The sequence below is a fragment of the Rhipicephalus microplus genome, chromosome 5 (genome assembly GCF_043290135.1).
Source record: "Rhipicephalus microplus isolate Deutch F79 chromosome 5, USDA_Rmic, whole genome shotgun sequence".
Classification (NCBI taxonomy): Eukaryota; Metazoa; Arthropoda; class Arachnida; order Ixodida; family Ixodidae; genus Rhipicephalus; species Rhipicephalus microplus.
The window spans coordinates 73,775,301-73,799,997 of NC_134704.1; the positions used below are offsets into that span (position 1 = coordinate 73,775,301).

The 24,697-nt window shown below is 47.2% G+C and overlaps 1 protein-coding gene across 2 annotated transcripts in view; it reads left to right on the forward strand.

Moving 5' to 3' along the window:
- LOC142817837 (metabotropic glutamate receptor 5-like) overlaps positions 1 to 24,697 on the forward strand; it is a 441,308-nt gene that overhangs the window by 365,284 nt on the left and 51,327 nt on the right. For both annotated transcript variants that reach the window (XM_075895691.1, XM_075895690.1), the window contains 3 exons: positions 6,318 to 6,564; positions 19,533 to 19,765; positions 21,883 to 22,126. In XM_075895691.1, coding sequence (XP_075751806.1) covers positions 6,318 to 6,564; positions 19,533 to 19,765; positions 21,883 to 22,126 — 724 coding nt within the window. The remainder of the gene's footprint in view (positions 1 to 6,317; positions 6,565 to 19,532; positions 19,766 to 21,882; positions 22,127 to 24,697) is intronic.

Consider the following 24,697-nt stretch of genomic DNA (forward strand, 5'->3'; position numbering starts at 1 on the left):
ACGTTGCATGCTCGGGCTCCGTAATACACGTGGAAACGGCTGATTATTTACGCAAAGCGCCATCTATTCTGTCTGACCACTTCATCTATACTATCAAAACTGAAGCAGTGAACCGTTGTATATAACAATTTTTTTTCCTGCCAAGAAGATAGCGGGATATCTCACTACTATCCCAAGAGTGCCCACAGCTCTCTCTATACGAGGGCCGACGGGGTTGTTTTAGAAGGACGCCGGTCGTCGATTTGGTTGCCCGCAGTAAAAACCGTTATTGGGCCAGTAGTTATACGACAGGGGCGGTGTTTTCGCAGGGCGGTTGTGTTGCTACGGGCAGCGTCTTCCTCGGCGCATACTATACCGCAGGAAGACGAGGAGATCTCAGCGAAGGCGGTTTCCCGGAAGCGCGTACGAAGAAAGGGTCGTATTCTTGCGCGCTCCCCTCGTTTTATGAGGAATATCGCCATGCAGATACCAGCGTGCATAACGAACCGTGCTAGGCGACAACATCGTCTGAGGACGCCAATTTCCCGCACTCTACATTTTCGCCGTGTCAACAAAGCAGTCCCCGCCCCCTCTCTATACCTATTTCTTCCCTATCTTTTCATCCTGCATTTATTTCTATTCGCGCGAAAAGCAAGCTGTTCTCGGAGCTCATTTGTATCTCGGTGAGAGATAAAGAAGATGAAAGGAGGGGAGGGGGGTCAAATTTGCCGTGTGCTCGTTTCCGCTAACACCACCGCTCAAGAGTTTCATTACTATATTTCAGCTCTGCACACCTTCAATGTATATAGCGAGGCATTCTTCTTAGCGGAGCGGGGAATTGAACCATCCTTCATGGACATTCGTGTGTTCATATGTATGTGTAATTGATGGGGGTAAATGTCTATGAAAGGCACAGTTCTTAAGGTCTCCGAAAATGTCGACCATCTGGTGATCTTTAGCGTGCACCTAAAGCCAAGTACGCGGTCCTTCAAAATTCTCGCCTCCACCACAAATACAGCCGCTGTCACCGGGATTCGATCCCGCGACCTCTGGATCGACAGTCGAGCACCATAAGCATTAGACTACCAAGGCGGGTGACTTGAATGTGTTCGAGTCTACGCATGCGCATTGAAAATCGATTAGATTTCAGGGGAAGGGGGAGATGTTGAACTTCCCTGGCTTCGCCAATGATGCACTTAAAGATAAGCCAGACGGAAAACAACTCAAACTTGTTTTACCTCCGTATCTTTGATTGTTCTTTGAAGTGTTATGTTTTTATTCGTAGAATGAAAGTACAATATAGAAAAAAACTATAACAACCGTTCTACTGTCTCCTCCCTTGATGGAATATCATCATGCGGGATTAAAAAAAAGTATAGACTGGAGTGGAGAAACCGCTGTGGTGCGACGAGCGTTCGGCTTAACGCTTCCGAAATTCCCTGCATAAGTGTTACTTCGTTTTTGCTTTTTCTGTTTTTCGTTCCGTTTCTCATTCTTGATCTTTTTGCTTGGCGAGTGTCGCACGCAGGCGTCATCGTAGCGTACTTCCGAGTATTCTGTCCAGTCTTTGTTCAGCTCTTTTGTCCAGCGGCCTTCTGCGTTTTTAGGTGACGCTCGATTCCGCCGCCACTTTTTCACGGCATGTCTTTCTGGACATTGTTCACGACCGAACTCCATTATCCCCTCGAGTTGGGGGCGCCTGTAGAAGAAGGACTTTAGCGACACTCGCCGTCGCCACCGCCTGTCGACTCGGGCCGCCACTTCGCGGGTTTCTTTTTGTCGCTGCAGGGACGGCTGGGGCCGTCTCGTACGGGAAACTGCACCTCTTTCCCACAATTTTTCACGACTTTCTGTCTGGTCTATCTTTCACTTATCGAGGGTTCATTTCTTCGCCTTTTCTGGAACCCCATTTTGCCGATAACGTATAATTCTGTGCTTGGATGTTTGTGAGTTATCTGCATCCTTCGTGCAATGGTTAACCAAGTTGATCAAGTGAACCTTTTTCATCGAAATGACTGCTTAAATTCTGCTCTGAGAATGTAAGCTAGCTGCACACTTTTGATCCCAATCAGCCAAGCCAAGCAGAGCATTGAAAAATCCGCGGTTTAAGTCATGTTCCTGAAATTCCAGGAATAAAGCTAACATTTCAAGATAGCATTACAAAAGGAGGCGCTGCTGTTACATGAGACCTACTCGAACAGATGGCGGATCTGTGCTGATGGGTTGGTCTCGCCAATCAACTCACCAGGCAGGTGATAATATAATACCGACTGCAGTGATGAGAATAAAGTTTAAATTATCGCACGTAACGACATTTACTGCTCCAGAGCTTGTTACTGTAAGGGCTGCATTGATGCATCAAATAAAAAAAAACAGTTACCATCAAGTTTGAGCGAAAGGATTGAATAATGGCTACCAGGGCATAAAGATATTTCTAGTAATCAATTAGGCGACGAAGCAGCCCAATTAGCACTTAAAAAAACCCGAGTTGTTTTGATACCTCTGTCAACGACGTGCGTGCCAAGAAAACTACACTTCCGGGCTCAAACATCTGTGCACACTTTTTGGCGGTCTCATAACTTGATAAGGTGTCATCTACACCAATTTGATCGTTTGTTATTGCCGCAACTGCCATAGCGAATTTCTCGTTCCGATGTGAAGCTCTTGTGTGATTCCTGCGCAATGAAACACACAATTGGACACGTCATGTGCAGCGGCGCTTTCTATGACCCTCACCCATTCTCACTTCATATGATTCTCGGCTAACTGAACTCGAAACCATTTTCTTCAACCAAAGTTCTAAAATCTTAGACATATCTGCCTGGCAGCCACAGGAGGCAATGAAAGTGCTCCGAAAATAATCAGTCAACAGGCCTCTGCCACCGCCTGTAGAACCGATGTGCTCCTCCATGTGTGCGCGAGATTCTGCCAATCCTTCTATTTTCTTTCATTTCTCTATTCGCCCCTTCATTTGTTCCCTCTGTGAAAGGTAGCAAACTGGGCATGCGTATAGTTAACCCCCTTTCTCTCCTTGCTACATCTCAACCTCTTCTAATCCTTGGAGTAACTAGGTGGTCACCGATACACTGAACGTAATTGTGATTCAGTCATGTGGTTCACTGATTGCGTGACTAAAAAGAACTTTGTTTTCACCACTGTGACTTACTTTGATGATACACATTAATGTCATCTTTTCTTTTTCACCAAAAGTTTCAAGATGCGAACGAGTTGAAATCCATTATCTATAAACATCGCGGCTGACAAGGCGCAAATCAACATAAATTCAGACAGTCAATGGCAGAGTGTGTATTTGAGAATCAGAACTTGGCGTTGTCCCTGACATTTCCAAAACTCGTGAGATAACGAGAACACGTGTGATTCGTGGAAAGTAAGAGAAAAGATACATTCACCACGAAACTTTATAGTGTGACAGAGGGGGGGGGGGGCGACAAATATCTAAAGTGAGCATGAATATAAAACAAGTCTACTTCACTCTATCTACAGAGTTGAAATGAAAAAAAAAAAACGGAAGGCAGCAGCCAGGGCACACAGATCATTATAAGCGCCATGTTCAAGAGTTTTAATATACATGACTGTTTTGTTTTGGTTTTATATTCGCCAGCATCTCAGACGCCGTGTACTCTAGTTCTGATTCAGAAAAGTGCCGAGTTTTTTTGTGTGTTTAATGAAAAAGGGAATTCGGCTATCGAATCATGCCATGACGACACACTGTTCAAGAAGACACGGCGATGGTAGGAACAACATAAAACGTCAGCAGGCCTTCTTGTCTCTGTGTCGTCGTTTTGTTCTCGCGCTATAACTATCGTCATGCCTTACCAACTAGCCCAAGCTGCCACACTTCTACGCTAGTCTAACACAGCAAACATACACCTCCCGCCAAAGCGCTGCAGCGCAGTCATAGAAAAGAAAACCGAGGAAAAGCGGGGAATCGTTTAATGGAGCGACGGTGGCGGTATTTTCTGGCCCGGAGCCAACCGGCGATACGCGCTCAGAGAAGCCGAGGAAGGTGGGATGGGGACGGCACATAAAGCTGCGAAAAAACAAGCGTCAGCATAGCTCCTATCAACGTCATAACTCGATAAAAAAAGAAGAAGAAAACAGAAGTGAGGTGGAGACGGGAAGTAGGGCGAGGAAATATACGGTGGCCGAACGCTTTCGCCTTCATTCCGCTTTGGTGACAACGTCTGCAGCATCTTCCTCCTCACCAGTCAGCCCACAAATCAAAGCGGTGCGTTTCATCGGGTGCTTCCGAGTCGTAGATGCAACCGCAGAGGTATATAAGAGAAGCGTGCGTGTACTACACGCACTGCACAATGTGACATCGAGTGATTGCGGTGCTCTGTTGCGCGCACTGGTGCGCTCTTCTATTGGAGTTTGTTATTTCGCCGGTGGCTGCACTGTTTGTGTCCCGGTGATATGTGCGCTCGTTCTCACTTTCAGAGGTAATGCAGGCGCCGCTTTAGGGAGAGTGTCATAGGGTGTTTCTGTGCGTGACACCGAAACGACAACAAGGCAACGTCGTCAAAAAAAGGGGCTGTTTTCAGTGCAGTATGCAGATATGGCGAGTCAGTTTATGCGTATGCAGATAATAAAATTTTGTAAGATTTTCACACGCCAGAGAAACAGTATCATTACGTCACATACCGTAGTGGAGGGCTCCAGTGGTTTAAATCGCGTGGTGCAAAGACACCGCGCATTGATTGATTGATTGATTGATATGTGGAGTTTAACGTCCCAAAACCACCATATCATTATGAGAGACGCCGTAGTGGAGGGCTCCGGAAATTTCGACCACCTGGGGTTCTTTAACGTGCACTCAAATCTGAGCACACGGGCCTGCAACATTTCCGCCTCCATCGGAAATGCAGCCGCCGCAGCCGGGATTTGAACCTGCGACCTGTTGGTCAGCAGTCGAGTACCTTAGCCACAAGACCACCGCGGCGGGGCAAAAAGACACCGCGCATTGCAGGGGTGTTGAGCATTTCGGCCCCTTCGAAATACAAACGCCGTAATTGACCCCCAAACCATCGATTCAGCAGCCGAGCAACGTAGCCGCCGTATCACTGCGATGGACATGTTCATGCGGTGCACTTAGGTAAAATTCTGGGATAGTCAGAAATGCGCCCAAAGAAATTCTCAATAACGCGACAGTGTAAAACATGCATTCTTCCACAACTTTTTTTTTAATTTTTCAAGTAGCTGTGAAACATAATAATTCGTGAACGTCCTTGCTATGTGGACGTTCCTGTTTCATAGAGTTTCATTACACCAGCAGTTACCAATCAGAATTTTTAATGGGACCTTCTCCCACGTGTTCTTTGCTCCATTGTGTTGGGAACATTACGAGCAAAAAATATCATTACACAGACAACGAGTAGGCGGCATCACATGTAGTATTAAATTTTTTCTAAATGTTACGATTAGAATAGCGCCTAATAATTGCAGATCAAGTGACATATCTTACATGACAAAGCAGGCTTCATTACTACGACAAAAAAGAGAGAAAAACGGCAGCATATCCACGGGGTGAAAAATTGAGAGTGGAGCGAAGCATCCGTCTCTCCATTCCTTCTTGCTTCCGTCCGTCCATGCGTCCGTCTTAGCAAATTGCAAGCATCTTTCAAATAGAATTATTAGTGAAAAATGGTCTAGATGAGTGCTTTTGAATAGCAGTTGTGGGTAGCTTTATACTAAGTGATGTCCTAGACTTTGGGTAGAACTTGCACCTAAGTGTGTCTGTGTGAGTGTTGTTTTGCAAGGTGAACTCCTGCAAGCGAACATATCCACTGCCATGTTATTTTATGTGTTTGTTCCAGTTTGCTATATGCGTTATCGCTATGGTTCATTTTTATTTTCGGGTAACATTTATTTCTCTCTGTTTTTTGTACTGCAGTACTTATAAATATGGAGACGTGGAAGGAATGTAAATCGCAACCTATTCACAGGAAGCAAGCCATAACAGTACAAAACAGGATAGAACAGGGCACGACATAATCAAAGAAGGCAGAACAGGACAGAACAAAAAAAGACAGGGCAGAATGATCCAGAGCAAGACAGAGCCCAACAGGACACTTGAGAACCCAACAGTGCAGTACAGTACAAGACAAATAGCACAGAACAGTTCGAAACAAAACAGGAGAGGCGAAGACGCAACATTGCAGAGCAGTACATTACAGGACAAAAAACATAGGACAGGGCAGGAAATGACACTACAGGAGCGGAATGGACAGAACAGGACAGACGTTTGTTTACATGACGCTTTTCATTTGCAAAGTTCACTACCATGACATTATGCCTTGCACCTTGTTCTATCGCAGGCAACTACGGCTACAACGGCATCGACGAGTTCACCAGTCGTGCCAAGGACGCCGGCATCTGTGTGGCCAACTCGCACGCCATTCCAACGGATGCGGACGATGAGGACTATAATGCGGTGGTGCGCAGCATCGACAAGTTTGGCACAGCCAAAGTGGTGGTCTGCTTCTGTGAAGGTTTCACCGTGCAAGCACTTATCAACGCCACCGCCAGGCTCAAGGTCGCCGGGAAATACATCTTCTTCGGCAGGTGAGCGATATAATGATAGCAATAACTCCTGCAGCGGACAATAACTCCTCGAATCATGCTTCAACCGTGGACCTATGTCGGCAGTAACCATGTTAGAATCTTGTCCGAGACATCATTGTGGATGAAGGCGACAAATGCGCGCGCTGTTGCGCTCTTGCAATTTTTCAAGAGAATCACTTGTTGAGCGGGGGAGGGGAATGATAGGAACATTGAAATGGCCCCCTTCCCCGGAATTTTTTTAGTGTATATATGCACGCACGCACAAACACGTGTAAGGCATGCTTAGACTTAGCCAAGCGTACGTAATATATTCGCGACTAAGACCGAAAGGAAGGAATGATTGAATGAATGAATAAATGAATGAATGAATGAATGAATGAATGAACAAACAAACTGTATTTAAAGTCCGGCAATTTTACCGGGCGAGGTTGGCGAAGAGAGGATTAACCCCTGTCCCTTCCCAGTCTCTGCCGATTATGATGGCGGTGCCTTAGGTGACCGCTCAAAGTCCTTGGACCCGGGCGGCAAAGAATAATAAAAAAAAATCGGCGGATCCCTCGTACCCGGGAATAGACGTGATGTGAAGCATGCAGAAGAAAAGTGACCGTGTTGAATTTTTTTTATTGAGTGACACGTCATGAAATGACGTTAAAACGCAAAAATGTACGTACAAATGACGTACAAATTTTGCACGCACAGACATATGTTGAAGAGCTACAGATGTTTATATAACCAGTTGTTTGCATTTGTGCAACGATGCCAACTGGGACATGTGTATTGGCAACACCGGAAGCTGACATAAGGCGCTGATGCTCAATAGTATGCTGGCTCTGGACACTGCTACATAAATCAACTTTAGCGCATGGCACCTAATCACTATTGACGTTAACCCGACGTGACGGCTGTATCAAAGGAGTACATATGTAATGTTTGTAAAATTGGGTAGGCAACCATTATTGACATTTCACGAAGATTAGCGTCTTTTTGAAAAGTAGTTTCGAGACCTGGCATAGCTCTGTGATAAAATGCTTCATTGCAACGCAGAATGCTTCGGTTCGATTCCAGCTGAGACCCTGACATTTATTCTTTGCATGCGTCAGGTTGACGCTACCGGTGTCGCGTATTTCTTTACGCTCGCGCGTTAAAATTGCCCATGTAGGAAGGAAAATAGGAGGAGAAGAACGGCGGAGAGCTTAACCATGTTCTCGCTGGTCCTGGGTGGATACTGTTGTGACTGGGGGAATTTGTCGGGCCTTGAGCCATCCAAGGGTCAGGGCGAAGACGGGCCGAGGAGCCGGAGCTGATAACTTGAACGATTTATTTACACTATTTTACATGATGTTGAAGGTAGCGTGTTACATGGAGTAAGCATCATACTAGATGATGGAAGGAAGCTCTCTCTCCGAGCGTCCTGCGCTCGCGTTTTTATGCCCCCAAAGAGAGAAAGTCACACCGCCTCCTTCCCAACCTGGGAAGGGAGGAGAGGCCCGCCCAGTTCGCTGCCCGGCGAGGGTGTAACACACACAATACACGACACCACTGGCACAGTGCGAGAACGGGGAGTCGGACGCGCCGAGATGACTCTTCGAGGAAACATCGCTCGGGAAAGGCGCCATGGAACGTGAGGAATGTCCCCGAAGATGAATACAAAGCGCTCGGCTCATTGTCCGCTGAATGTTGACGACCCAAGCAATGACCACTCCTTCTAGGCAGCCCAGACAGCGAACAGCCCCCCCCCCCCCCCCCCGGTAATCTGTCGGTCGTGCGTGCCCAAAGGGCTTTTTGGCAAGACGAGCCGACGACTCCAAGGAATTCGCAGTACTACTGCTGTGTTGTTGCCGATTCTGGACGTCTCAGGACGCGCTGCGAAGCCGGAACCATTCCACGCGTCCAAGCGGCGCCCAGACATGGGGGCCGATCACAACAGCTCGTCCGCCGCCGGGAAAAAGGACTCGTAGATGGGCAGCCCAACGCTGCACCTTGAAGAGGCCTGGCAGCGCAGCAGCTCTGGAACGGCTGCGGCTCAGGTTTTCTCTCTCGCTCAAGTGGGGTCAGCAGGTCCGTAAGTAGTACTCTCCGTCGAAGGGGCCCCCGCAGGTCGAAGGCTGGGACTGACATTAGTGATCAAATCCGCACAGTACCCAAGCAGCGACAAGGCGGTACACCACCCCTCCCGAGATATGCCAGGCTACTGAACTCTTAGCCCGTTGTCGGCATAAAAGCAGCCACACTAGAACGTTGCCTGGAACGTCCCCAAACAAAGCAATATGGCAACGCTCCTAAAGTTTTGAAGAATTTACCTTAAATAAATTGCACTCAAGCCGCAAGTCGCATAGCCTTGAGGCAAATGGCGAGTGAGAAGTGAGAAGGTCGGGAAACTCAACTAACAAATTATATCCCTTTCTCAACGTCTGGCCGTGGCAGGCAGACTAAGTAACAGGTTCACCATGCAGTAAAGGTTAAAAAAAAATCCAAAACGAAAAGATACACGGAATGACATAACAAAATAAAAAACCCGGGCTGTCGTAACTCAATCGGAATGCGCTTGCTCCTTATCACAGGAAGCCTCGGCTGAGAGCATCAGCATTTCCATTATCCCGCCCCTTTTTGTAGCGGATCTCAAAATTATGTTCTTGCAGTGCCAAACTCCATCTCAGTAGGCGGCCATTTTTAGGCGACATATTCCGAAGCCATGACAAGGGACAGTGATCTGTCTCGACAAGAAAGGGCGAGCCGGCCAAGTAGCACCGAAGCTTGTAAATAGCCCACACTAAGCATGCACACTCTTTCTCTGAGGTGCTATAAGCCTCCTCACGTGTGGAAAGCTTACGACTAATGAAAAGCACGGGGTGCTCCTCTCTACTTTCATCTCGCTGACTCAGAACAGCCCCAAGACCCCTTTCACTAGCGTCGCACTGAAGTACAAAAGGTCGGTTATAATCCGGAGCTCGTAAAATCGGTTGAGACGTCAGTGCTGCTTTCAAAGCCTGGAACGAACTTTCCCTTAACTCGTCCCACTGGACTTTAACGGGCTCTCCCTTCCTTAAACTGTCGGTCAGAGGACTGGCGATCTGTGAATATTTGGGGATATAGTGTTGGTAATATCCAGTGAGGCCTAGAAAGGCCCTGATATCAGTTTTAGTGACAGGTCGGGGATAGTTCTCGATGGCGGCAAGTTTTACCTCGTGGGGCCGCCGGCATCCTCGCCCAACAATGTGCCCTAGATACTCTACTTCCGCCTGTCCCAATTGACACTTTTCTGCTTTAACAGTGAGGCCCGCGTTCCTTAAGCGCGTCAAGGCGTCCCGCAAGTGGCTCAGGTGTTTTTCCCAGCTGTCCGAAAACACTGCAATATCATCTAGATAAGGAACAGCGTAGTTCTCTGCTCCCGCCAGCACACGATCCATGAGCCGTGAAAAGCAAAAGGGCGCGTTTTTGAGCCCAAAACTCATGACCAGGGGTCGGAAAGTGCCCAAGGGGGAGATAAACGCTGCGTATTTACTGGCTCGTTCGGTCATAGGCACCTGCCAGTAGCCGCGTGTGAGGTCTAGCGTGGAGACGTACTGAGCCCTGCTAACAGTTTCCACTCTCTCCTCTACGTTGGGAATAGGGTACAGCTGGTCTCGCGTGACGGCATTCAGTTTCCGATAATCGATGCAGGGTCTCGGTTCCTTCCCGGGTGCTTCCACCAGTATTAGAGGGGAGGTGTACTCACTCTCCGACGGGACGATGACACCAATTTCCAACATTCTTTGAATCTCGCGTGCGAGAATTTCCCTTTGCCTGGGTGACACGCGATAAGGCCGTGAAAGAATGGGTTCATTAGAAGTTAGTTCAATGTCGTGCTCAACTAAATCGGTTCTTCCTGGCCGGTCGACGAAAACTCCCTCAAACTCGCGCAGTAGGTTCTCCAGTTCTCTTTTCTGTTCTGCATTCAAATTCGAGTTACTGGTGACCGTGTCTAGCAAGATGTCGAGGGACTGAGAATCAGAAGCCTGCCCGGGAAAAGGAAAATCTGTCTCTAATTCTTCCGGAACGTTAAGCGCGAGTTGAACTACTGCTGACCGCTGGTGGTAAGGTTTCATCAAGTTTGAATGGTAAATCTTTACCTCTTTCCGCCTTCCCGGTAGTTTGACCACATAATTGGTGTCCGACAACTTCTGCATAACCTTCGCAGGGCCCTCCCACTGAACCGCGAGCTTGTTCGCTTTAGATGATGCTAAAAGCATCACCTGATCTCCTTCTGAAAATGAACGTTGACGTGCGTTCTTATCGTACAGACGTTTTGCTTTAAGCTGCGCCATTGTCATGTTCGCCTCAACGAGTTCTCTGCAGGTCTGAAGTCGCCCGAGTAAGCCCAACACATACTCGATCACAGTGGGATCCTCACCCCTCCCTTCCCAAGATTCTCGCAGCATGCGAAGTGGGGTCCTTAGAGATCTCCCATATACTAGCTCAGCGGGACTAAAGCCGGTGGCCTCGTGCGGCACAGACCTCAGGGCAAACATGGTGGCTGGCAAGCATGCTTCCCAATCTTTCCGATTCTCGTAGCACAATGCCCGTAATACCCTTTTGAGAACCGAGTGCCATGCTTCTACTGAATTGCTCTGAGGATGTCTGACGGAACTGTGTATTATCCTAATGCCACACCTCTCCAAGAATGTGGTAGTTAGTGCGCTAGTAAACACACTGCCCTGGTCGCTCTGTAACTCTGACGGGAAGCCTACTCTCGAAAACACTGAAAGCAAAGCATCCACTATTTCTACAGATGACTGCTCCTTCAAGGGAACCGCCTCCGGGAATTTTGTGGCAGGACATATCAAGGTTAAGATGTAGCGGTACCCTGACTTTGTCACAGGCAGGGGGCCCACAACGTCCACGACAAGGCGGCGGAAAGGTTCACTAATGAGTGGCACCAACTTTAAGGGCGCTTTCTGCTGGTCGTGTGCTTTGCCTATTCTTTGGCACACATCGCAGGATTGCACATACCTCTCGGTATCCTTGAAACAATTGGGCCAATAAAACTCCCTAAGTAGACGAGTCTTCGTTTTCTTTTTGCCAAGATGGCCCGACCACCCGCCACCGTGACACAGCTCCAGTACTTTGGCTCGGTATTTCTGTGGAACCACTAATTGATCATAGTGCACCCCCTTCGAGTCTTTGTACTGACGGTACAAAATTCCGGCGCGGCGGTGCAAAAAGACGTTCTTCCGCGCCAACCCCTCCTCCCCCATATCGCTCAACTTTTGCAGCGTTTTATCCTCGGCCTGTTCCGCAGCGATAACCTCCGGGCTTACTTTCGATAGCTCCAAGTACCCGCCCATGCAAGGTAGCACGGAAAGAAGGTTAACTTCCTCGCTGGCCTCACTGGAACTCTTAAAGCTGCTTTCGCCATCGCTCGGGACGTTCTCCTGATTCGCGTCTGCCCTTGTTTCGTCGGGGGCCTGTGCCTCTCTATTTTGGGAACTGCCGAGCTCCTTTGCGATCTCCTTTGCCTTAGACCGCGTTAGAGCATGTACAGTGTGTTCTCCAAAGCTCAGACCTTTCTTTCTTAACAGGTCCTCCGAGTGGTTAGAAAAAAGGTAACCGTACTGCTTCGGCAAACTTTGTGACACGGCAGCCTCTGTTTCCAGTTCTCCGAAGGGACCCTTGATGAGGACTTTGGCCACTGGCAGACACACACTGTCTTCCTGCGCTACCTGTCTGATCCACGCGCAGTCTCCGGTGAACCCATCCGCGGGCACGTAAGATGGGTGTATTACATCCATAGTGGCCGCAGAATCGCGTAGAACCCGGCAATTTTGCCCATTGACAGTCATCTCTCTTAAGTACGGTTCAAGTAACCTCATGTTCTCATCAGTATGGTTAAAAAGGGAGAAAACGAGTTTTTCCTTACGGCAACCCACTGCTAAGTGCCCCGGTTCATTACATCGATAGCACACAATGGGTTTCTTTGCCTCAAATGCTCTGTCGCGATTCTTATCCTGTTCTTTCTCTTTGCCAGCGCGTCCACTCATGGTCGATTCCCCGTGCGTGTCTTTTTCATTCGTCCCTCCTGGTGCAATAGGGGCATAACTGTTGCGCTCAGACTGCTTAGAATTCTCACGGTATGGTTTCTTTGCGGGTTTGTTGCGCTCTCTTATTTCCTCACGCCTCATGGTGTACTCTTCAGCCAGTTCTGCGGTACGCTCCAAATTCTTTTCCCCGGGCTGATCTAATACCCATAAGCGTGCTTCGTCACTTAGAACGTTCAGGAATTGCTCCGTGCAAATCAACTCGACTACCTTGTCATGGTCTCCAAAAGCTCTCTCGCCCTTAAGCCACTCGGTGAGATTGCACCTCAGACTGTATGCAAAATCGGCAAATGATTCACTGCTACGTTTGCTACTATTTCTGAAACGTCGTCGGAAAGCTTCAGCAGACAGCCGATACCTCTTTAGTAGCGCACGCTTTACAATATCGTAGTCATTCGCCTCATCTCGCGGCAAACGAGCCAGTACATCCGCTGCCTCGCATGGAAGCACGGTCAAGAGCATTTGTGCCCATAACTCACGCTCAAACTTGCCTTCGCAACTTCTCTCAAAATTGACCAAAAATAACCCGATATCCTCTCCCATCTTAAAAGGATTCAGGAGGTCTTTTATTTTTGGTGCCTTGCTTACTGGAGCATTGAGTGTTGCGCCTCCTGAGGTAGTTGCCCGAGCTATTTCTAAGTCTAGGCGCTTCTTATCCAGTTCGTGCTTGCGCTCGCGCTCGCGCACGCGTTCCTGCTCTTCTTTATGGCGCTCGCGCTCCTGATCTTCCCTTTTTTTTTTTATATCCTCCCACAACTCCACGATCTCCTCGTCATCTCTGCTTGCCTCCATAGCCCTGATGACTTCCGCCTTTTTAAGATGTTTCCCGCAATCAATCCCGAATTCCCCGCATATCACGTCTAGGTCCGATCTGTGCAACTTTCTCCAAGCCATGGCTGCTACTTTTCTGCCGACAAGTTTCTCAAGGGAAAGCGTTGAAGCAAGGTTCCCGTGAACAGGCTTCCAACACTCTTGTTACCAGGAAGAACTAATTTAAGCCTGGCAACTCTCAAGGAGAAAAGGTCGTGCACTCACCAAGCCGGAGTCGAATTCCTGCGCAGATCATCTCACCGCTGCCATCCACTGTTGTGACTGGGGGAATTTGTCGGGCCTTGAGCCATCCAAGGGTCAGGGCGAAGACGGGCCGAGGAGCCGGAGCTGATAACTTGAACGATTTATTTACACTATTTTACATGATGTTGAAGGTAGCGTGTTACATGGAGTAAGCATCATACTAGATGATGGAAGGAAGCTCTCTCTCCGAGCGTCCTGCGCTCGCGTTTTTATGCCCCCAAAGAGAGAAAGTCACACCGCCTCCTTCCCAACCTGGGAAGGGAGGAGAGGCCCGCCCAGTTCGCTGCCCGGCGAGGGTGTAACACACACAATACACGACACCACTGGCACAGTGCGAGAACGGGGAGTCGGACGCGCCGAGATGACTCTTCGAGGAAACATCGCTCGGGAAAGGCGCCATGGAACGTGAGGAATGTCCCCGAAGATGAATACAAAGCGCTCGGCTCATTGTCCGCTGAATGTTGACGACCCAAGCAATGACCACTCCTTCTAGGCAGCCCAGACAGCGAACAGCCCCCCCCCCCCCCCCGGTAATCTGTCGGTCGTGCGTGCCCAAAGGGCTTTTTGGCAAGACGAGCCGACGACTCCAAGGAATTCGCAGTACTACTGCTGTGTTGTTGCCGATTCTGGACGTCTCAGGACGCGCTGCGAAGCCGGAACCATTCCACGCGTCCAAGCGGCGCCCAGACATGGGGGCCGATCACAACAATACTAAGTGTCAATGGCCTGTGGCACATTCCCGCATACCAGTGGCACATAGCCGCTCGTGGGTATGTGCCACTGTCTAGCAGAAAGTGTTTGACGAAGTACGCGACGGGATTGTGACATTATTCATGTCTTCACCAGCGCGTCATATTCGTCAAACCATCTTACCCTTCCATGCTGATTTTATTTCACGCCAAGTTAAGGGGGGACCACGAGAGCACCCAAACGTAAACGGCTAGATAGATACGCTCAAAGTCACCGAAGATCACTTAGAAACGCTTCGCATTTAAAAGACCGAGAGAAAGGAAAGAAAGAAAAAGATTAAAGACAGAAAAGGATATCGAAATCCAGAGGAATAGATAAAAAGACAAAGAGATCAAGTGTGGCCATGTGTAGCTTAGTATACCAAAGCATGGTAAAGGGACAGGGTGGAGGGTATAAGCCTAGGCAAGCGAAGGTCAACTACGTGAACACGTAGGTCAACTACGTGTTCACCAGCTCTTCTGTTACCCAGCCTTGCGCGATTTAGTGCAAGCTCCGCTAATTGCTTCTATGTAAAGGTAAATACTAGGCTTTTTGGACAACAAAAAATTGTTGCTTCTATTTAGTATACCCTGTGCGGCTGAGCACTGGTATTAGAATACATTGCTGCCGACGCGCCAAGACAAATCGAAAGCAAAAGCTAGCGTCAGTCTGGAACTTACGGGCCATAGATCGCACGACAATGACGTGATAAACACGAAGGGGGGGGGGGGACACTTACATGGAGCGACGAAAAACATTCCGGAAGTTTTCTGGGGCACCAGCGACCCCAGAAAACTTCCGGTCACCTCATTTACCAGCTCCTAAGTCGAAACTGAAGCACGTTTTCAGATTCTGTTTAGGGCAAGAAATATCTCTCTTTAGCTTTTCAGATAAAAGGAACGTGCGAACAGTTCAAGAAAATCTCTCCCATCGTTTTATGTAGCTCGAAAGAAGGATTCTTTGAATGTATTTTGCCAAATAAGGGAAAGGAAGCTTGGAAAATCAGCGGGCTATTTTTTAAAGCTCTTTTTGACCCCCGATGCTATTAAAGCACATCAGTGACCAAAGCCGGATGTTGTCAAGGGGCATAGCCCGTTGTTCGGATTCCGAAGGGCTGCTGATCAGGCGAGTTGGTATCCCATAACTACAGCATGTATTAGAGCGAGACATATAAAAAGAGAACCAAGATACACACGTAGGAACAGGTAAGCGCTATCCTATCGCCTACTGTGCCTGCTCGACTTTTCGTTTGTGGTGGCACAGCAGTGTCGTTTCATAGTGGGCGGGCAGGCAGTGTAGGTAGCGTGTTGTGATTCTTTTTTATACGCATTGTTCTAGTACATGCTGCAGTTATATAACCCAGTATTCTCTCTAAAGCATCGTGTCTAGTCTGAACGCCCCTCAACTTCCATAAAACAGCCCTGTAACTGTTTTTCGTGTTGTGAGGCCATGTGCGGGACCGAGAAAATAGCTAGCGCCACAATGCCCACCTTGCTGCGTTGCCAAAGCTGATGTCAGAGTCTGCTATTTTCGCAACTAAGGAAAGGCCAGTCATAGAGGATGTGTGGCGACCTGTCATGCCCTTTAAAGTTTTCCCAGTTTGAGCTGTTCGTGATGAAAGCTTTGATAATGATCCACTCTGGCCTCCCAGTAATGAATCTTTGAGACGAATACTGATGGGTGGCCATACTAGGGTTTTAAAAGTTGTTATGCTTTAACGTGCGCCACCATCTGCCTCAGAATAACAAAAAAACTCAAAATCGAAAAGTTTTTCGGAGAGCCTTTTACGGCTTGCACAGCTATCGTTTTCTACCGTTGCGCAAAAGCAGTTAACGGTAAGCCGGGACCAACTGTCGCGTTAATGATCCCCCCTTCCCCTGTCTCCGAGTCAGAAAACGCAACCCATAAGATATCAAGTTACAAAGCAGATAAGAAGACGCTGTGATTTACCGCTTGTGGAAAGCAGCTGGGCTTATCTTCGAAAAAAGAAAAGTCAACAAGAATTGTACGTCATTACTACGCGTTCTCACTGGTCGTAAAGCGTGTGTCGTGTTTTGAAGCAATCGTTTTTGAAACTGAAGAAACTCTCGGCTTCTCAACGAACAACGCATGCCTCCGAAGCTAGTCATCAGGTAATATGACAGAGGAAACAAAAAAAAAGAAACAAGGAAAGAGAAAAGCGCAATATATGGAGCTCGTATTGAATACGCTCCCTAGCGATATACATATTCCACCCAGGAAATTTATCGAAACATGCTGACATTTCAGAGCCTGGGAGGGTGATGGAGGGAGAGACAGGAAGTTGCCGTTTGCATCTTTTTTTTTTGCCAAGAAACAGGGCTATAAATTATAGAGTATGGGTTTGATTTGCCTAAACCTACTGCTGCAGAAAAGATCTCGTCGGGTTTCTCATATATTTTTGCTTCCATTTCTTTTTCATTACATCCTCCCTGACACATTCGTCTGCGACGTGTGATCTTCGATTCTTTCTTTAAATTGAAAAGCCTCGATCTCTCGCATTCCTATCGACAGACTTCGCCACTGAATTCTTCTTCGGCGCTGAGACGTCAGCGTCCGTACACACAAACCAACGAAACGCAAATAAATCGATAGCCAGCCTTACTGTGTAGCCTCGTTGGTTTCCGCGAGTGCAGCCGTCCACGAGTCCTCCTGACCAAGCTTCGCATGTGCGCTCGGAGCATGTTTGTTTGGTCGAAAAGATGAAATAAGGGCGAGAGAGAGAGAGAGAGAGAGTGTGCGTGCAGAGTAGTAGAATATTTTCAATATGTGCCATATAGGACGATATTTCCGGGAACTCCTCCTCGTCTGAGCTCACTGAGTCTCACGTACTTCCCTTGCTGACACAATATTACTTACACCCTTCCTTCGATGCCCACCTACAACCCCCTCCCAATACTTTCCTAGCTGCCAACACCGACAACAACGAACCCATCCCTACGTTACATTCGTTCTTTAGTTTGTTTCCTTGAGGTCTCTGTTAGTTTCTTCTTCCACATTGCGATCATCTTTGCGTTTGTCATTCAATTATTTTGCAAGCGCATGTAAAACGAAGTCATAAGGTATCAAATTACTATAATATATATGACTATATAGCAGTCCCGCTGTGGTGGTCTAGTGGCTAAGGTACTCGGCTGCTGACCCACAGGGCGCGGGTTCAAATCCCGGCTGCGGCGGCTGCATTTCCGATGGAGGCGGGTGCACGTTAAAGAACCCCACGTGGTCTAAATTTCCGGAGCCCTCCACTACGGCGTCTCTCATAATCATATAAAGGTTTTGGGACGTTAAACCACACATATCAATCAATGACTATATAGCAGTACAGTGGAGTAATGGCGGTAATATTCTTGGTCCCTCACAACCTCAAATCTTATTCATCCATCATCATCTGTGTTGTGCAGCGAAGATCTGCGTCATGTCAGGTCACGTGCTCATCGTTTCTCACTCCTCTCTGCTCCGTAACCGCGCCACGCTACAGGTGTTTCCTGTTGCGTGCTTCGAATTTTCCTGCACGGTCGCATTACGAATGAACAGTAAAATTGCAATTTAGATACCCTGCGTGCACAGGAAATGTGCCTCGAGCGTGCGTGATCGTCACATTACTGGACAGCTCGGAATGTTCGCGGAAGCGATGGTCAACAAAAATAAAAGCAAGTCAACTCACAAGGTTGGAAGGGCAGCCTTTCTCTATAAAGAATTCACGACAGCGGAACGACTCCTGCACACGTGTCGGCTGCTCATAAGTTATGACCGGAGCAGACGGCCATTCTCACGTCCTTTTTATTTACGCAATACCCGAGCGTTCATCCATTCTAGTCAGGTAGTTATTTAGTTACCTTAATGCGTCTACGCGCTTGATTTAGTATGTACTGTCTCGCGAATCATGTGTGACGATGCTTTGCTTTTGGAGATTTCGAGACCTTGCAGATGGAACAATGGCTAGATGCTTTCCTTCTTTTACGTTTCGCTAACGGGTCAACCAGATGGCATCTTTAGATATGTAGGAATAAAATGAGATAAGGCTTTTTTATATCATGGCGTTAGATTAAGCAAGCCAGTGACGGAAATAGTGATAAATAACGTGCGAAAGGCAGAACATAATGGCGTAGTTGATATCATTGCACTTCAAAAAAGATAAAGAGAGGCGTAAAGAAAGTTGCTATATTTTGACTGTGACAGCCTTCTACAACGCGCAGATAGCAAGAAGTTTTTCGGTTGTGTGTGATACGCGAACAATACACATCGGTTTTATGTGTTGATTATTTGTTTGTATTACCGTAAAGCTGAATATGAATGCCTTCAAGACATTTTATGCTAGATAAAGAGATCCACGGTTGCTAAATTATCACACGTTCTAATATGTATTTTCCAGAGTCAACTCGTAGGCAAAAGACAAATTCTTATTCTTCGTCGTTGATTGTATCGAAACACCTGTACTCCCCTCCCACGTTCGGAAAGTTTTCTTTACCCAAAGGTGGCTCAATGCGCACTGCGTCTGATATCGGACGCATTGGCACCTTTTTTCGCCTCATCTAGTTTTGTAGTGCCCCAGACATCGCTTCTCGTTTGCATAAGTGACTATGTCGTGTATTCGTGTGATAAGGTGTTTACTCTTCAGATGACGGCATGATTACGTCAGAAAATTCGACGACTTGTGACGTGGTGATAACGTTATAGGGTGACGTTACTACATGGTTGTTTCTTGAATCACTCCTGTTGGCGCCGACGCCACCGACGTTCACTTTTCGCTTTTGATGAGGTGTATATGCCTTTATAAGTTTGCCTTACCTTGGCGCTGCTGCCCTTTTGATGGCCCGTTGAACGTCATTTGACTCGTGTTGATTTTCCATGACAGTCAGCGCACGAAAAAAAGAAAACACAGTCCCAGGCACACGCTTGTGTACATGCTTGTGGCGTGTAGGGAAGTGCACAAGTACACGCTTATGGCGTGTACTTCATAGTTTTCTGTGTCCTTTGGTTGCGTTGATCATCATGAGTATGTTCCAGAACTAGAACTATTTGCCACATTACCTGCTTAATTGCTCTCTCTGCTCCATTATTGTCCTTCTGCAGCGACGGCTGGTCCGACCGCCAGGACGTGGTCAAGAACCAGGAGAAGGCGTCCGTCGGGAGCCTCTCGATCCGCTTTCACGCCAACTACGACCACGCCTTCGATCACTACTACTTCGGCCTGAACCCTTTCACCAACACGCGGAACCCTTGGTTCAAGGAGTTCTGGGAAGTGCGATTCAACTGCTCACTGGGTGTCAGTCCGGGCTCGGCACGCTACAATCGAACGTGCACGGGTGAGCTATAGAGCGACATGACGGACATTACATATATATATATATATATATATATATATATATATATATATATAATGGGAAAGAAGTGTATATTTAAGGGCTCGTTTTTCCGTGTTTTGACACATAGATCTAACAGACAATAATGTCAATGAATGTATAGGGGAAGGTATTAGAACCAATGTAATGTATATAAGAAGAAAGAAAAGTGGGTAAAAAATAAGTTGCCGTGAGCAGGAATTGAACCTACGACCTCCGAATAACGCATTCGATGCCCTAACCACTGAGCTATCATGGCGGCCGTCCCCCCCAGCCAGGTTATTGAATTTATATGTTAATTTAAACGTGGGAGTGTCAGTCAGCGCCATCTGTACGCATAGCGGCGAGTGTGGAACACCCTTTTATGAGCCTGTGTGGCGTCACGTAGCACGTGAATATATTACGAGCGGGCAGCTGACCAATAGTCCCTCGTATACAACCTAACGGCACCAAGTCTGCCAGTACGAGACCCTCTTTAAAGAATAACAGAAAGAAGCGTATACCCAAGGGCTCGTTTTTCCGTGTTTTGACAGAATAATAATGAGATCTAAGAGGCAAGAAAGCCAAGGAATGTATAGGGTATAAGGGATGTTATTAGAACCAATGTAATGTAAATAAGAAGAAAGAAAAGTGGGTGAAAAAATAACTTGCCAATTCCTGCTCACGGCAAGTTATTTTTTCACCCACTTTTCTTTCTTCTTTTTTACATTACATCGGTTCTGATAGCTTCCCCTCTACAATACTTGACATTATTGTCTGTTAGATCTCATATATATAAATATATATATATATATATATATATATATATATATATATATATATATATATATATATATATATATATATATATATATATATATATATATATATTGGAGGGATGCCCTGGGGAGAGAGATGGGGAGCGAACGCAAGCAGGGGGTAGAAGAGAAGTGGAGAGAGTGACGCGCAGATGTTGCAGGGAGTTAAGGAGGAGAGTTGCGCATGGGTAGAGTGAGCATGGACACCGCCGACGCCACGGTACATATGCCCGAGCAAGAGATGCTTCGCATCTAAAAAGTGAGGCAGAAGGAAAAGAAAAGCGGAGAGAAACAAACAAGGCTGCCCAGCTCTGCCCTTCATTTAGACTTGGCGCCACTAGAGGGAAGTTACCTTAATATTTGTTACAAAGCTATGGGCAACTATGCATACACACCACACATAACAATCGCAGGAAATTCACCTGACCTTTAGAAATAAATATCTTCTGATCACGATAGAAAGCTCATGAACTATACCGCAGTCGAAGTGGCTTCTTTAGAGTAATGTAGGAACCTTTGACTCTGGACTGTTGAATGTTTGACATGAAATTGCTCACCATCCTTGACCATTCCCCGCCTTACCGCCAAAAACGGCTAAGCGGCTGATAAAGGTCACATTCATTCTAACTCGAAGACGTACGGGAAATTCTATAGCATTTTCCGGACGACACAGTTCACCTGCCTTACTACATTCACTTTGAAGACAAGATGCATCCCATATGTCTATTCCTGAAACAATATTCACGCAGCTCGGAAGTTCTCATTGCTTCTGAGTGCCCGCTGCAACCGCAATCCTCAATTTGTTTTTTTTTACACGATAGAAGCTAGTGTAGATGAAAGAAGAAAGCGTCGGCTGCTCTCTCTATAGGGTGGGACATACTACACAACATTTTGTTATTTCTTAACAGTAAAAAAGACAGCGCTGATTTGATGGTGAATGCCATTGGAATGCTTCACAGCTATTCCAAATTATCACTAGTTATCTTCACTTGCTTTTATAGCCAAAGCAAATCAACATTAGCCCACTTGGTTGGTGTTAATTCAGCAAATACAGCAGCCAACAGCATTACGTGAATAAACATGGTTCACTTGTCATATGTAAAATGTAGGCATCGCACGAACTTATAGCGTTATTTTCTACTTTACAACTCTTACTTTGGACGGAAACAACACCATGACAACAGAGGTAGCATACGTGGAGGATACATTTTCGTTATCGCTTACAAGATAATCAAATCTTATGTTGCGGCTCAACTCTCATCGTAATCCTCTGTTCGTGTCTAGGCAAGGAAGACCTAAGAGAGGGCCACAAGCAGGACACCAAAGTGGAGTTTGTGAAAAAGTCCATATACACCATGGCGTATGGCCTACACAACATGCAACGCGACCTCTGTCCCAACACGTCCGGCGTGTGCCCCGCCATGGTGCCCGTCAACGGCTCCGTCTTCTTGCAGTACCTGATGAACGCCACCTTCGCGTGGAACAACGAGACGGTTTTCTTCCACGAGAACGGAGACCCCCCAGGACGGTGAGCGAATCCTTGAGTGTCATATCAATCGCCTCTTAGAAATATGCCATGCAGGCTGTAAAAGAAAAAAAAAAGTTTTGTTTGGCCGCTACGACAAAGCAATGAATGTCATAGGAACTAATGGAAATGTTAAAAGAGGTAATGATAGCAGCTAATACCGCTCTGGCGTGACTCCACACTGGCATGTCTCAGCTCTGGTGTAAGGGATCCGTTCGGTCATAACTCGGCGAAAAGGGCGCATGGCTGCTCGAGAAAGCGAAACAGTTTTCGTGCTGTTGAGCTCTTGCTGCCAAAACGATGGTGGCGTCACTGTCAGGTTTTCCATCATATTCTACCACATTTAGCTGATGTTTGTGGAAGCAGTGCAATATACAGCCAACTGATACGCCGCACGTTATCTCAGTTTACGTTACATACAGTTCGCTTGTTGAATAAGGTCATGAATGAACGAAATGTAACATGCCGCGGCCTGGCTTCCCTGCACGGTCAGTGGTTCAGGGCGTGGAAGTAAAGAAAAAACATATAACCCCAGATTTGACGTCGTGCGTACGCACATATCAATATATACGTGTTTATAACCAGAGAGCGAGAGAGAGAGAGAGAGAGATAGAGAGACGGAAAGAGAGATAAAGAAAAAGATATGAGGGGCAGAGAGGTAAACTTAGCTCTCATTTGCTACCCTACCAGTGCAGAGAGAAAAAGGGGGGCGGCAAGCGTAAGGGTTTGCATGCCGAATCTACGATACGAATATAAATGAGGCATGCTGTAGTCAAGTGTTCCTGAAATATTGGCCAACCGGTGTGAAATAACGTAACACGCGGGTCTCTATCATTTCGCCCCTGTCGAAATGCGACCACCAGAGCTGAGATTTCCCTCCACACACTAAGGTCGCCCTTCTGGTGCAGAGACCTCGCCGCGGTGGTCTAGTGGCCGAGGTACTCCGCTGCTGCCCGCGGGTCGCGGGATGGAATCGCGGCTTCGGTGGCTGCATTTTTGATGGAGGCGAATATGCTGTAGGCCCGTGTGCTCAGATTTGAGTGAACGTTAAAGAACCCCAGGTGGTCGAAATTTCCGGAGCCGTGTACTACGGCGTCTCTCATAATCATATAGTGGTTTTGGGACTTTAAACCTCACATACCAATCAAATCGTCTGGCTCAAAGAGCAGTGGGGAGGAGGGACAGAATGAGAGAGAGAGAGAGATGGCGCAGGTGCAGGTTATTCTATTATCGGAGCAGCGCCTACCAGATTCCGGGAGAGCCCATAATAGCTCTAGATCTGACGTGCGCCTTTAGTTCCTGTAGACAAGATGGTGCAGCCTTTACGCCGAGGCCGAGAGTGGTGTAACGAGACGCATCTCGCTGGCATAGAAGTGTTCAAGCAGACCGAGCAAAGCAGTAAGCTAATCTGAAGCTACGGCTTCCTGGAAAGACGAAAAGAAAGACGTTCTCGAAGAGTTAGCTGGAATGGCGGTACGCCTTGCCGAGTGTCAAGCGCATTCTTCACTTGTCCGTTATCCGCGACTAATTACGGCACCGAGTCGTTACTTCCAGACGCGCCATTTCCCGAACCGAGACGACGCCCGAAAACACACGCAGCCGAGCTTCCCTCCACCCACTAATTATTTTTTTTTCCCGGCGTGGCTCATCGGTTCCGCCCATTCACGCTTTTCGCACATGTCACTGTGGTGCTTGTGGGCGCCCACTTTGCCGTGCCTGGTCCATCCCCTCCCCCCCTTAGCATCGCTTGTTTTTAGGTTCAGGTAAATGATGACACACTTGATGCGTTAGAGAGAGCGAACGGGAAGTGACTTACATACCTCACCTTTTTTTTGTGAGAGACATCATCTTAACTGAAGCGTGAGAGTGCGTCTGCTTCTTTACGCCAGCAGGCTAATTGTGGCTGTCTAAATTTTCTTCACAAAACTGCCATGGCATCCCGTTTCTGTACACAACATTGTTATCGTTTTCGTGCGCTGCTTTTGGCTGTGTTTATTTGTCACACTAGTTCGGCACAATCAATGAAAACAACTGGCAATTATGTCAAGCAAAGCATACGGGATGTGTTTGTCGTGTTCAACTGTACTGTAATGACTATGACCTAAATTTAAAGCAAATGAAGTGTACGAAAAAGTACTCTTTTTACCTTTGTGGTCTAAACCCGCAACTTCTTTCAATTTAGCTCGTAATCATTACGCCGTGGCTTAACACAGCAAGCAATACCTGTTGCTTTCATTGCTTGTGCGTAGCATAAAAACAAGCTACTTGAACCAATCCCCTCCCGTCTCACTGAATTGTTCCCTTCTTTCATTCCACTTTGATTGTTATTGCTATGGCCATTATATGCACACTCTCGGCTGGATTTCGCAATTTACCACCGGTGTAGGCGTGGGCGTCCTGCACCGTATATGTATACGTATCTATATATATGAAAACTCAAAAAAGAAAAAAATACAAAAATGACCCTGGCGCGCGAAATCGAACGTGAGACTTTCACGTCGAGGATGCGAGGCGTTAACCACCTAGCCACCAAAGTGCACGTCTTTCAACGTTCAAACGGCAAGCTATTTATAT